At 42.1% G+C, this 12,878-nt stretch overlaps 1 protein-coding gene across 2 annotated transcripts in view; it reads right to left on the reverse strand.

Moving 5' to 3' along the window:
* Positions 1 to 11,031, reverse strand: part of LOC108752892 — a 22,449-nt gene extending 11,418 nt beyond the window's left edge. Inside the window, exons 1-6 of one of the 2 annotated variants that reach the window (XM_018494070.1) lie at positions 10,637 to 11,031; positions 2,961 to 3,165; positions 2,751 to 2,868; positions 1,805 to 2,663; positions 1,261 to 1,694; positions 933 to 1,042 (exon numbers count right to left, since the gene is read on the reverse strand). In XM_018494070.1, coding sequence (XP_018349572.1) covers positions 933 to 1,042; positions 1,261 to 1,694; positions 1,805 to 2,663; positions 2,751 to 2,868; positions 2,961 to 3,165; positions 10,637 to 11,008 — 2,098 coding nt within the window. In that variant the 5' untranslated portion in view covers positions 11,009 to 11,031. Of the gene's footprint in view, positions 1 to 932; positions 1,043 to 1,260; positions 1,695 to 1,804; positions 2,664 to 2,750; positions 2,869 to 2,960; positions 3,166 to 9,489; positions 9,523 to 10,636 lie in introns of those variants that run through there. The other variant, XM_018494071.1, reaches the window with a different exon arrangement.
* Between the last annotated feature and the right edge of the window lie 1,847 nt (positions 11,032 to 12,878).

Consider the following 12,878-nt stretch of genomic DNA (forward strand, 5'->3'; position numbering starts at 1 on the left):
TCCTTCCCCCGTGTATGGGTTCCTTACGCACCGTCACGCACTATCCGGTGACCCGATTTTAAGCGTGTGAGAGCGAGGAACGATAGGTGCGCGTCTCGCGGGAGAAGGACGACGATAGACGGTTACTGCATTGGAAGATCCACACATACGTGTACGTACATGTCCATCTATATATGTACACACGTGTACACCACACTGTACGACCCAGCACGAGAGCCACCGAGGACTGCCGACCGGATGGTGGATGTTGGATGCGACTGCGGCGAAGCTGCGCGATGCGCGCCGGTTCGACGCAGTTTCCTCTTATTCTACAGTGGAAGCAAAATGACGCCTTGTGTTCCCCATTGGCGCCGACAAAAGGGGCAATAAAGTTCCTCGGCGTCCTCGAAACTCGAGCTTTTACTCTCGGGTCGATAAAGAGACCTCGCCTTTCCCTCCGGTAGGTAAGCGACACGTAAAGGATCCGGAGATCTCTTCTGCTCGCGCGTATCCTTCTTGTCGGGGTAAAACATTGACCCTTACAAATTGGGATAATTCCGCTCTCCAAATTTGTACGAACAACCCGTTGAGGTCATATTAATTTATTATATCTTTTTTCAATGCGAGATAAAATTGGCTCTATTAATTTCTAATTCACACACATCTTGACTGACGTTAAGATCACTTTTATTATTGCGAAGAAATTTTAGTATTAATATTATTCACCATAGCCAGAAATATGTTCATAAAGTTCACAAGAACATTTGTATCTACTTTCCCGAATGCAAATAAAGAGCTTGTACCAAGTATAAGTTACATTGAGAAAACCTTACGTATCTTGAATATTAATTTATGTTTAAGAATTTATTCAATAAATATAATATAATTTTGATCACGTCTATGTGATCTAGCATATTGCAAATTCTTCAAATATTGATATCGATGCTACTTACTTGATATGTCCTTACTTGGGCCACTACTGAGGTCACTCATCGAACTACGGACAGAACTCCTGGCTGTTTCCTGCGTCGGTGATTTCATTTCTTGCCAACCACGCATCCTCCTAAGACAAAAATATTTCCAATATAATTCTTGATACAGAAAAAAATGTTATTTTATCACTGCTCGGCAATTATATAATATTTGGGATGGATTTACTAATTATTAATACCAAAATTATTAATACGAAAAAATATTTCGCTTATTAATAAAAATAAAATATCTATATTGTACAATATATTTATTATATTGAATTTTATTTAGAATTTCAGTTGGGCTCACCGTTTATCCTTATTATTATTATTGTTTGCATCGCCTGCTTTCTTCGATGCTGGTCTCGTGGAAGGTGACAAAGTGAGATTCTGCAATACTCTTGATTTTACTTCTTTTCTAACTGATCTCGTTCTCTGCTCATTTTTACCAGCCTCTATTTTATTCATCACAGCGTCCCAGCGACCACCCTTTCTGGCGGATCTCTGAGAACGTCTCGCTTCCTTTTCTGCATCGTCTTTCGACGACGACTCGATCATTGCCTTGATCTTCGAGACAACGTTTCTCTTTGGCATTTTATATTTTTTCAAAGGCATCGTATCGGCTTTGCTTTGTGATTTGGGCCTGATGTTTTCGTTCTTTTCAACTTTTTCAATCGTTGTAACTTCAGCAGAGGTCGTTGTGTCATTCATGTTGCTTGTTTCATCCGACGCCTTCGCGGGACTCTATATACACACACACACACAAACACACATACATACACAGAAATTTTTTTGAAATTCCAAAAATTCCTTTCTTATAACTAATTTTAAACCTCGCCTTCACATTAACGTACCTGTAAGTAATCCATGATAACGTTCGCCACAATAGGCGAGGGCTGGCTCCTTTGGGAGAGTTCGGTATCTCCGGTATCAGGAGTATAGTCATCATTCTCTTCCGGCGCTTGCTCACCAGGCGCCTGTAGCTTGTCCAAGTCCGAGTAAATTCCGCTCGAATCCATTTCTTCTCCGGTGAAACTGGGGCATACGCGTTCGCCCGGTGCACAGAATAGCGTGCCATCGATTACTTGTGCCTTCCTGTCGCCCCGCACAATTTCCTCGTGTGCATCCGCGTCACTCTCGGTAAAGAAATCCGAATCAGTCATTGGATCTTGTCGGCAAGGCGCAGGAAGATTGACCGGCGGCACTGCCATAGATGGTGGATCCGCACCACGGCTAGCTGGTCTTGAATTCTCACCGTCTCCCTGATAGCCCGCTTCCAGACTAGTGATACTTGTGACCGATGTGACGAAGCTTACCGGCACGGTGTTACCTCTGATCGGCTCCACGGGTTTAGGATCGAGTGGTAGTTCTTCCGGCGATGGTGTTCTCTCGGTACAGCCCTCTTCCGCGGGTTCCACGTCGACTAATGGTCTCGTCGAAGCGGACGCTCGAGTTAACGCCAATTTCGAGCCAGCCGATCCAGTGAGATTCTCGCAGGATGGTGTCCTGGAGCATTCCAACGCCACCGTGAAATCTGTCATCTGGTCCGGCGTCAATATACCGAGACTCTCGTCGTGTTCGAAGGAGTTCTGTTTGTTCAGCATCAAATAATGCGGAGCTGCGCTCGCATCATTGTAACTGCTCAGAGTCGATTCTACGAGACAGGTGTCACCGACATCCTCGATCATACTCAGCTGAGATTCTTCAAGTAGCCTGCCATCAACGAGACAACGTACAACATGAAGCATTCGTGAGTCCCGTAATAGAATCGCACTTGAAACGTGTGTACGATATCCATACCTGAATAAACTGCTTTTCTCCTCGCTGAGATGTACCAATTGTTGCACATCATTCTTGTCGATGTCCCATGCGGGTGAGATCGTGTATGTCTGATCGTGTATGTCTATCGCCGAATCAGCTGAAACACGAGGTTGCGTTTCGTTTGCGTTAACACTACATTAGATCGTATCCATACATATTTAATTAATTATAAATGTGAACGTGAATTACTTTTGATAGTGGGCGAAGACGTTGCGAATCCCGTAAATTCCCGCGGAGTGGGGGATTCGTCCTCGCTGTTAAATTGAAAGCATCCCGAGAAGATAGTTGATCGGCGGCTTCCCGTCAGGAGCCTCGATGCCTCGAGTACTCTCGATTTCGGGAAGAACGACGGTCGTGCTGCTCGTGGAACAGGTATCCGACTCTCCCCTACGTTCTGCGAACAAGAGAATAGCGGACGAGGTATGAGCGCGCAATTTCTTGAGTCACGCAAAGATCATCATAGTAGAAATGATAAAAAAAATGAATTTCTCCCTAGTTACAATTAATTACTGCTTAATTACTGGAGTAGTAATTTTATATATATATATATTTTTTTTTTAATTTTTTTCAAAGCCAGGTTCAATTTGATGCGAAGTGAAGTCCATTGTCCTTGGCCTACTTCCAAATAATACTTCCATCCCTCGTGGAAATGAATCAGAAATGTCTCTGACAATTGGTTAATTTAATTTTAGTTCGTAACAGCGTGATATCTCTCTCTTTCTCTCTCTTGCTCCCGTGCCTTTTCCTCGTAAACGCGGATAACTGCGGCGATTTTGTACGGCGCCTTCTTTTCGCCACGTAACGGATGCATGTAACGCTAAGCGACGATGAACACGAGATAATTACGACTAATTACCAAGCTCGTTTTCTTTTCTCGGAGAGACGCGAGGTATATTAATGTCGCCACTTACATGTCCAATAACTCAGCGTCGGAGTTATTTTTCTTTCCTCCCCGTCGATTTGAAGTGTACCATCAGAACGAGGCGAAACTGTGCTAGCGTGTCTACGAATAATAGCAGATATCGTCGATAGCTCTCCCCGTTCCGAGAAACGGGACAGCACGTAATCGACGAGTGCGTGCGTGAGTTCACCGACGATAGAACGCTGAGTATGTGGACGAGACTGAGAACTAGGTTACCGCGAACCGCTACACGGGTCGGGCTCCCGACCGTGAATTACTGGCGGATCCTCTCTTTTCCTATTGCCGAACCGTGCGTATTAAAATTTTCGTAACCGATCGTCACCGCGTGCCGTTGATAGTAAGAGAGAAAAAAAAAAGCAACGCACGGATATAAATGACAGTAACAGTTCTGCTCATCACGCAGCGGCGTCGAATAATCTGTCCAATTTATCTAAGGTAATCAGGCTAATTTATCTAGAGGCGCCAAAGTGTAAACACAACGCAGCGGAAGTACGTATTTTTTTTTTTTAATATCATGACATATCCTTCGTTCGTGCTTACGCACGAGCGTGACGTTCTCTTCATCTCGCGTTTACATCACTAGGTACTCTAACGGAATCCGGCCGTGAGTGATTGTATCAAAATTCTACGAGAAGGAAAGGTATATATACTTTTCTATCTTGTATATATTACAATCTTATTTTAATTTATACTGTTTCACTCTATAACTTTAAATGTAAGTAAATTGCCTGTAAGAATCTACGCGGTTATTAATACGTAAATAATACATTTATACAGCGATAAGATATAATTTGCAAACAATTGGAATGTTCTTATCAATGAAGTTAATTGCATTCGCTCTTATAGGCAATTTATTTATCTTTGATTTATTCTTGGAGTTGCAAAACTATTTTTTATTTTAACCTATAACTTTAATTAAGATTATAAAGTAAAACAGTAAAAGTTAGAGTGAAATAACATACGTATATACAGGGAGAAAGTATTTATATCTTTCTCTCTCGTAGAATTTTGACAAAATTAGCCAGACTGTATTATCTATAATCTTAAAGTTATGGATTAAAGTAAAAATAGCGGTGTATCAAAGAGTACAAATCAAACATAAGTAACTTGCCTACATTGAAAAGATGTTAGGTGCATCAACAGCATTGAAAATAATCTTATGGATTCACTAGTAGTGCATTAATGAAATAAATAAAATTTAATTAAAACAAGAGCATGACATATTTCAATAACAGTATTATTGCGCGTGGGTGTGAATTAACGAATTTATTTATATTAAAATAATGCTATTGATGTAGCATTTATTTCAGTGTATAAAAGCAATTGCAGCTCGTTGACAAATATATGGTATATCCATACAGTATAGAAGTTTGCTGCAACATTGTTGGAACGTTGGCAATGTTGCAGCAATATCACTGGAATGATCCGCGCTGTACAAGAGTAGTGTACATACATTTCGTTAGAATCAACAGAAGCTACGCAGAGCGGCAACGTAATGGGTCAGCAATCATCACGGTCACACCTGTTTCCCGCCTGCGCCTTTCACATCCTTAGATTTTATTCCCTATCGTTATCGAAATATCCATTTTCTCGACGCTTCGCGCGCTGGTGTGCCTAAGTGTAATATATGCGGGCGCCGCAGCACGAGGCGACGACGTGTTGTCACGACAATAAAATGCTAAGGCGGAAAAAAAAAAAGCGGCGAGTCAGCGTAGTAGTGGTAGAGGAAAGGGAGAGCGTGTGTGTGAGCGGCGAATTAAAAAATTCGTGAATAAAATTTGCATGCCGAGCGAGGCGCCGGCCATGCCCGGCGGTATGCAAAACGAAGTGGCAAAAGGCTAAATCTCGCACGGGTTTAATTCGCGCAGTTTAATTCGAGCCAATTTGTGCCGACGCGTGTTCAACGGTCATGGTTTGTTACTTTTCGAGACGAAAAAAAAAAAAAAAAAGGAACGAGGAAAAACCGACCACCTTTAATATCACGATGTGCCAAGTGCGGCCTAGTGCGTCCGCGCCTCTTGGACGAATTACAAGGCAATCTAATTTTTACCACCACTCGTCAAGTTTGCAGCGACTAAAAGTCGCCGCGTCGAGTGATACAAAATATTTCTCTTCTCCTTTCTTGCCCGGAGGCGAAATCGCGGAGAAAATAATATCGCTGCGCGTATACGCGTACCGCATATTTCTATTCAGGTAGAAACTCAAGACCGTATTTTATTACGGAATTTCTCATGCCGCAATTATCGACTTGTATGTCACGCAATTAAGATAATGCGCGCGGCAGCGTGACTTGTAACACTGGTTATATATCGACGGCGTAGTTGCCGGCGCGGAGTACCACGGCAATTGATTTTAATTCCAATGGAATACATTCCCGCGTCCGTGGCACGCGTTTACAATCGACCGCCGAGCCCTGTTCATGAATCCATGATCCAACAAAGATTGGAAGTTACCACGACGCGAGTAGCGTTGTGATAGCTTCCTTTTTTTTTTCCGTTTTGAGTTCCAGTGCTTTCCAGCCAGAGACATATCGGTATTCAGAGTCCGTTTTTTGCTTCAAGACTGTCTTAAGTAATGTCTTATGCCGATTCTATAATGAGTCGGTAGTCCTAAGTGCAATCGATGAAGTTGACCAATAATCAATTTGTACGACTAACACTGATTGGCCAACTTCACCGATCAAGACGATTCCGACTACAGACTCATTGTAGAATTAATATGAAGATGCTAATACAACTCTGACTTGGTTCATGACATCTTAAGACTGCACTTAAGAGTCTTAAATATAAGAATCGAATGAATACTGACCAGAGAATGTTTTCCATGTAAATCCGTTTTTACCAATGTAGATTCCCAGACAACACAAAGTATCAAAAAGAGAGACATAAGACGTCCTTGGCGCCTAAAAGATGTCTTAAAGACGTCTTATGTCTCAATATGTGGTCTGGGTTACTTTAATGTCGATTCAACTTACTCCTCATCCTTTTTTGATTCTTAGAGCTAGAAAAAGATGAAGAGTTAGTTGAGATTATAATTAAATTATATTAGTAGAAACGGACATCAATGACGCAACAAGTTGATGACATAAAACATCATTCTATCTTTTTTGGCATTCAATGAGTAACAAAGACGCAGAATAAAACTTGTTGACTTGTGTCACTAAGTGGAAAGCAATTTAAAATCGAAAAAAAAAAGCTTGTTGTCATTTCATGCCTGTTCAACCTGTCTTAGCTGAATTTTTTGCACGGTTCATCTTTCCTCTTTTTTTTCACGTTGAAGAGAGAAAAAAAAGGAAAAGACGAATTGTGTAAGATTAGGTAAAAAAAGAATAAATTCAGTGTAACACAATGAATCATTAGATCCTTGTTTGCTAATTTGAAGATGAAATGGCCATTGTGTTACATTGTGTCTCTTGCTGAAAAACACCATTAGTCTACCTGCTCGGACGGGTAAGCTCGAAGTTGTGTCTATTTCCAGAGTACCTTGGCAGAGGATTGCGTCTTCGTACATTAGCGACTTCACTTATCGGACGTTACGTAAGACAGAGTGTTGAACCGCGTTATCGTGTCAATGTCAACAATGCACACTGAACATTACAGTTTCATCATTGTGCAGTTAATAATTGGGAACGTGGCGAAATCTTACTCTTTACCTGACCGAGTACTACACTTTAAACTGCACGTAAATAAAACAAATTATACTGGAATTGTATAATCTTCGTCGAGATAAGCTATCGCAAAAGTTGTTTGTCGTTATTTGTTAACATTCTTCGCGTGTCCACGATTGTCGCGAGTTGAAATAAAATCGACAGCCGTCCGATGGATAGAGAGAGAGAGACTGCCGACTGCCAGGCTCGTCTCCGGGCGTGCATATAAAGACACAGAGGGTGCATTTATGAGGACGCGCCGTAAAATCGTAATTAATTTCAATGGAACCCATTGACACAGTCTTTCTTGACGAGATCGCCATATGCGAGGAGGCAGCCACTTGTTCTCTATCCCATCCAGTCGCGCCACTGTTTCTCATTGACGAAAACTCGCAACAAGTTACCACGCGATATTCTGAAGAGAGGAAGAAACGTACTCTGTGTCATTGGCATCTCTCACTGCGCGGCACTGACCAGAGTGACCACTGACCAGGTCGCGGATCTCCCCGCGGGCAATACGCTGAACGCGGCGCTGTGCCGAGTTTTTCCGCTGCGGCGTGAAACGGGACGGGAAGGAGAAGAAGAAGAAGAAGCGAGCGAGAACGAGGAAAGCAAAACAATCGCGCGCGGTGCGCGACGCGTTGAGCTCGCGAAGCGCCGGAGGATCGATAGCGACTAAACGACAGGCCGCGATCGCGTCGCGGTCGACGCGGCGTAGCGTGTACGACAATAAAACGTTTCGGATTCGCTTCGCGATCCCCGATTACACCTGCCGCGTGCCACCACCGCCGCCGTCGTCGTCTCCGTCGTTGCCACGACCGCCAGGCGCGTAGCGAGCGAGTGAGCGACGTTGACGATTACTCTATCCTGTCGGAACACGGCCGGTATTCGCATTCACCAAGCCGTGAATCCGCGCGTCGCGTCACTCGCCGCCGAGTGGCCACTGTGTACACTGTACACGAGCAACGTCGAATTATCGTCATTATGCGAAGCAGGCTGCTTGACCGCTCGATATCGTCGCATCGCGACGTACGTGGCAGTTTTCAAGGACGTCCTGGCGAAAATATAAACTGGAGCAAGTCGAGTGTAAGGGGAGAGTAATCAAAATGTGTATGAGAATTTCTAAAAAGCGAAAATTAAGATACGAAGAGAAAATATAAATGTTTCTTTTTTTTACGTTTTGCCTCAATTTTCGCCCCTTAGGCCGAGTTTCATTCTCTCTTTTCAATTCCCGAATTGGATAAAGATGAGAAATAGGTTGAACCTCGGTTAGGAGTTAACCATGAATTATAAAACTGAGCCTTAGATTACTATATTCGTTGCCTCTTTTATTTTAAGACTGTCTTAGGTAATTTTTTAAGATGCTAATACGACCCTTCTGATTGGCTTATGATACATCTTAAGTCTGTCGCACGCTCTATAACAAGTCGTTACTTAAGCTTTAAGTCTTAAGCCTTAAGTAAGAAATTGACCAGTCACAGTCAAATATGACAAGGAATAATCCACTATGATTAGTCAATTTCTTCAACGGCTTAAGAGTTAAAGCTTAGGTAATGGCTTATTGTAGAAAGTCTACGTACTTAAAACACGTAAATATAAGAACCGGCTATGAGTGCCAATCTTAGAAGCTTCATTTACGCTTCTGTCACTTTCCCCTTAGGCTCATAACGCACACAAAAAAAAAACTTAAGCAGTAAGAAAATTAACACGTTGAATTTGCTATTGCTTAAGGCCGTCTACAATGAGTGTAATATGGTATAGTAAGATATAAGAAATCGATCAAGTACAATCGAATGTCAGAAGAATAATCGACTATGATTAGCCAATTTCTTACAGCTTAAACTGTAATCACACTAGATTTTTAATAAGTTTAGAGCAAAGCAATCGATGACTACCTTACTCCGCGATTGCGAAGTAATCGCCAATTGCTAATCCAATCACTAATATGATTACGGCTTAAACGGCTTACTACACAATATTACTCTCATTGTAGACAGCCCATTACGTTATGACCTTACAGTCTGTAATTGGCCAATTCACTTATTGTACAAATTTTTCTATGTACCATATCCCTCTTACATTTGACTTCTACTCCGATTTTTATTTTCGCCAAGGTAAGATTTTTTTTCGGCTTACCTCAGGGATTACACCTGTGTCTCTTGCATCATTTGTCTATTTTAACTGAGAAGGAAAGATTAGAGAATTCGCGAGATGCGTGCCTGTAGCAATTTTGTGCTATAATGTACGCATCTATAGCTTAGTTTAGAAAGTCTCGGGAATCTTCAAGAATCTTCTTTACGGTCTTCCCACGCGTTAACTGTGAAATTAATCTAGTCGCCGAAGCGCGCGGGATTTTCTTAAAGTCGACCTTTGATTTAATTACAAAAAAAAAAATAAATAAATAAATAAAAGGAAACACGATTTCCTTGATCGCATCACCACACCGAGGCCCCGACACATTTATTATCCGGCGTCTGTCACGTTGGAGGACTGTTGGCGCGCGTGTATCGTGCGTATTTCTCGCGTGCGGTAAATGGAGCACTGGGAAATTCGCCAGTGTCCAGATTATCTATCCGCGTCTGCGCCGTGGAACGTGCTCTAAATTATGTAAAAGTAGCATCGTACCTCGTCTTCGCTCGTGCATACGATCCAGCTGTGATATTATTTCGCGGCACATCGCCATTTACCTTATTCGTTTGTTTCTTCCCTTGAAGCACCTCGGATTTGCGCGCGAGCGAAACGCGATTCAACGAACGTCGGAGACGTACTGAAATTAAACAACCACCTTCCACACGGCCGTTGTAACGAGAATCCACACGATTCGAAAATCGCAAAGTGACCTTTCCCTCGACAAGCGATTCTGCGCGATTCAGGGAAACACGAAAAATACAAATACGATCGAAGTAATGAATACCGTTTCCGTTGTTATTTGCTCATCCTAGTGTTTGCCTTCCTTTCTTCCTCTATTCGCATTAATTCGAATCCGCGACCTACGACGTCAATAGATTTACAACTATTTCACTCGACGCCGCCGAAGGTTTTTCTCTTTCTACACCGGAAGCGAGTTTACCCGGGAAAACGATACTCTCGATAACAACAAACATCCGTTTACCGCGAATCGGCGATATTACGATTGGCGGAGGAAGAGAGGAAGAGAGAGAGAGAGAGAGAGAGAGAGAGAGAGATTCGACGTGTAAGTTGCACTTTTTTCCTTTTTGCTCCCTCTCTCTCTCTCTCCCCCTCCCTCCCTCTCTCTCTCTCTTCCTCTCAACCCTTTCGTTTCAGGAGGAAATTTACCTTGGCCATGTCGTGGGTGGGACCTCGGCGATTCGGTACTCGGCTCTCCCCAGTCGTTCCCAGATGTGCGTTCCTCGTTTGCAACTGATTCGAACGGGAGTGTCCCAAGTCACATGCCCATCGCCATGTACCCGCACGCGAAAGGCTCACACCGGATCGCTGCTGCACGGCTGAACCGTCGACGACGCACGGCGTAACGGATCTCGTCGCGGATAACGCGACGCCTCGCGTCGCACCGCCGTTCCCTCGTAAGCGCGACGACGCTCTCAACGTCGGCGTCGCCGACGACGGTGTTATTGATCGACGCCGTGCGGAGGCGTCGCTGTCCGTCGCTGTATCGCGTCGGGCGGCGGGGGATGGGGGGATCGCCATCGCCGGCGATCAGGGAAGAAGCGTCAAAAAAATATTTTTTCGGACATTCGGGGGGGGGAGGGTGGGATATGGGAGCGAGGGGAGAGGACAGACCGCCGGAAGGATAGAGCGAAATCACGGTGCCGAAATGAATCGTATACGTCTCGTATACGTTGCGATTACTAGTACGCGTAATGTTTCATTGCCACTAAGCGCCTTTCGAGCGTTCCTATTCTGATATACCGATTACCATCAAAACACTATGTTGCGCGCGAAACATCTTAACGTCAACACAGCTCCTTCTTTGTTCTCCTTCTTTCTCTGCCTTTCTCTCTCTCTCTCTCTCTCTCTCTCTCTCTCTTTTCTCCTTGTTTCAGTAATAGCCCGCCTAAAAGCAGAGGAAGTACAAACGTAAAACGGTGTTACTCGGTGTTGATAAAAGAAACTTTTTAGGTCTCTAAAAATAACGCGTCCCTCGCTAATAATAAAACAATAAAGCGCTATTGAATGTAGTACAAAAGTTTTAGAGCTACCCTTTAATTTGTTCGGAACCTTGGGACGTAGATACTTCCCCCTGAGTCACGAGCCTACACGATACGCTGGACAAGAGGGATGCGTGATTCATCATTTGCGGCGTTACGCTGATAGTTCTATTTTTTGTTTACCATATCACGTACGTATAAGGGTCATAATACATAGAACAGTATAGTTAAACATACAGTAAGACATATAAGCAATAAAGAAATCAACATACAGCTGTTGGGTTTACTATTGTTAACGTTATGACTTTATAGTCTCTATTGTGATTGCCAATTCGCTTACTCTTTACTCTCTAGATTCTTTATTTCAGAGTGAATCTCATTCTGAAGAGTGAAATCTCTTAAGAATTGAAAATTGAGCCACTCTTTTCAAGGCTGGTTCAATTTTCACTCTTTAGAATAAGATTTCACTCTGAAGAATTTAGAGAGTACGTTTTACCGTTTAAATTTTTTTGTGTGCCACGACTTTAATGAACTGTAATCGTCACGCGTTATGGTTACTTCGATGAAGAACATTAATCGATATTGACGATTTTGTATTGTCCGCTCGATTCGAATGTCGCGTCGCCATCGGTTGAAGAACACGAGAATGAAAAAGAAATTCTGTTGGACTCATGAATTCGTCGACAATGTCGATTCCTGTTTTATCTTTGATTCACGCATTACGAATCTAGTTTAGCAACTTTTCTTTGCGGCTGTAAGAATCTTTTCCAAAGATTTTCACAATACGTTTGTGGATAATGATATCTCAAAAGTACGTATCACTGTTTAAAATGAATCCCGATCAGAATTATTTCGTTTTCTCTAAAAATACAACAGAAATTTAGGAAATAATTGAACAATTCCGATCGGAATCCATTTTCAACAATATTCCATAATATATGCCTAAAAATGACTAAATATTGATTAACTTCACGTCGACGATTACTAATTTAAAAGAATTAGTTCAGAATTACTTATAACAAAATTTGTATATTTGCATAAATTTAATTCAATCTTTCTTTCTATGTCAAATAATGGAGATTTAATAATTTTATTTTTGTTAATAAACTTTGTAACAGATGTTACAAATAAAAAATCGTCGATTAATGTTCGTATTTATCAATGTAAATTAATTTATCAATGTGAATCGAAATTAAACTTAATCTACATTGACAGAAATGAATATAAATTAATCGGAATTCGCTTGAAATAATCATGAAATAAATTGAGTCTGCATTTCTTGTGTGACTAAATTATCTTTATGATTAAATTGTTGTATTTTAGCTTAATAAATAAAAGGAATAAATATAAATAAAGAAATGATAAAAACCTAAAGTAATACTTTATCTCAACAGATACTTTATCTGCAC

The sequence above is a fragment of the Trachymyrmex septentrionalis genome, unplaced genomic scaffold (genome assembly GCF_001594115.1).
Source record: "Trachymyrmex septentrionalis isolate Tsep2-gDNA-1 unplaced genomic scaffold, Tsep1.0 scaffold62, whole genome shotgun sequence".
Taxonomy (NCBI): Eukaryota; Metazoa; Arthropoda; class Insecta; order Hymenoptera; family Formicidae; genus Trachymyrmex; species Trachymyrmex septentrionalis.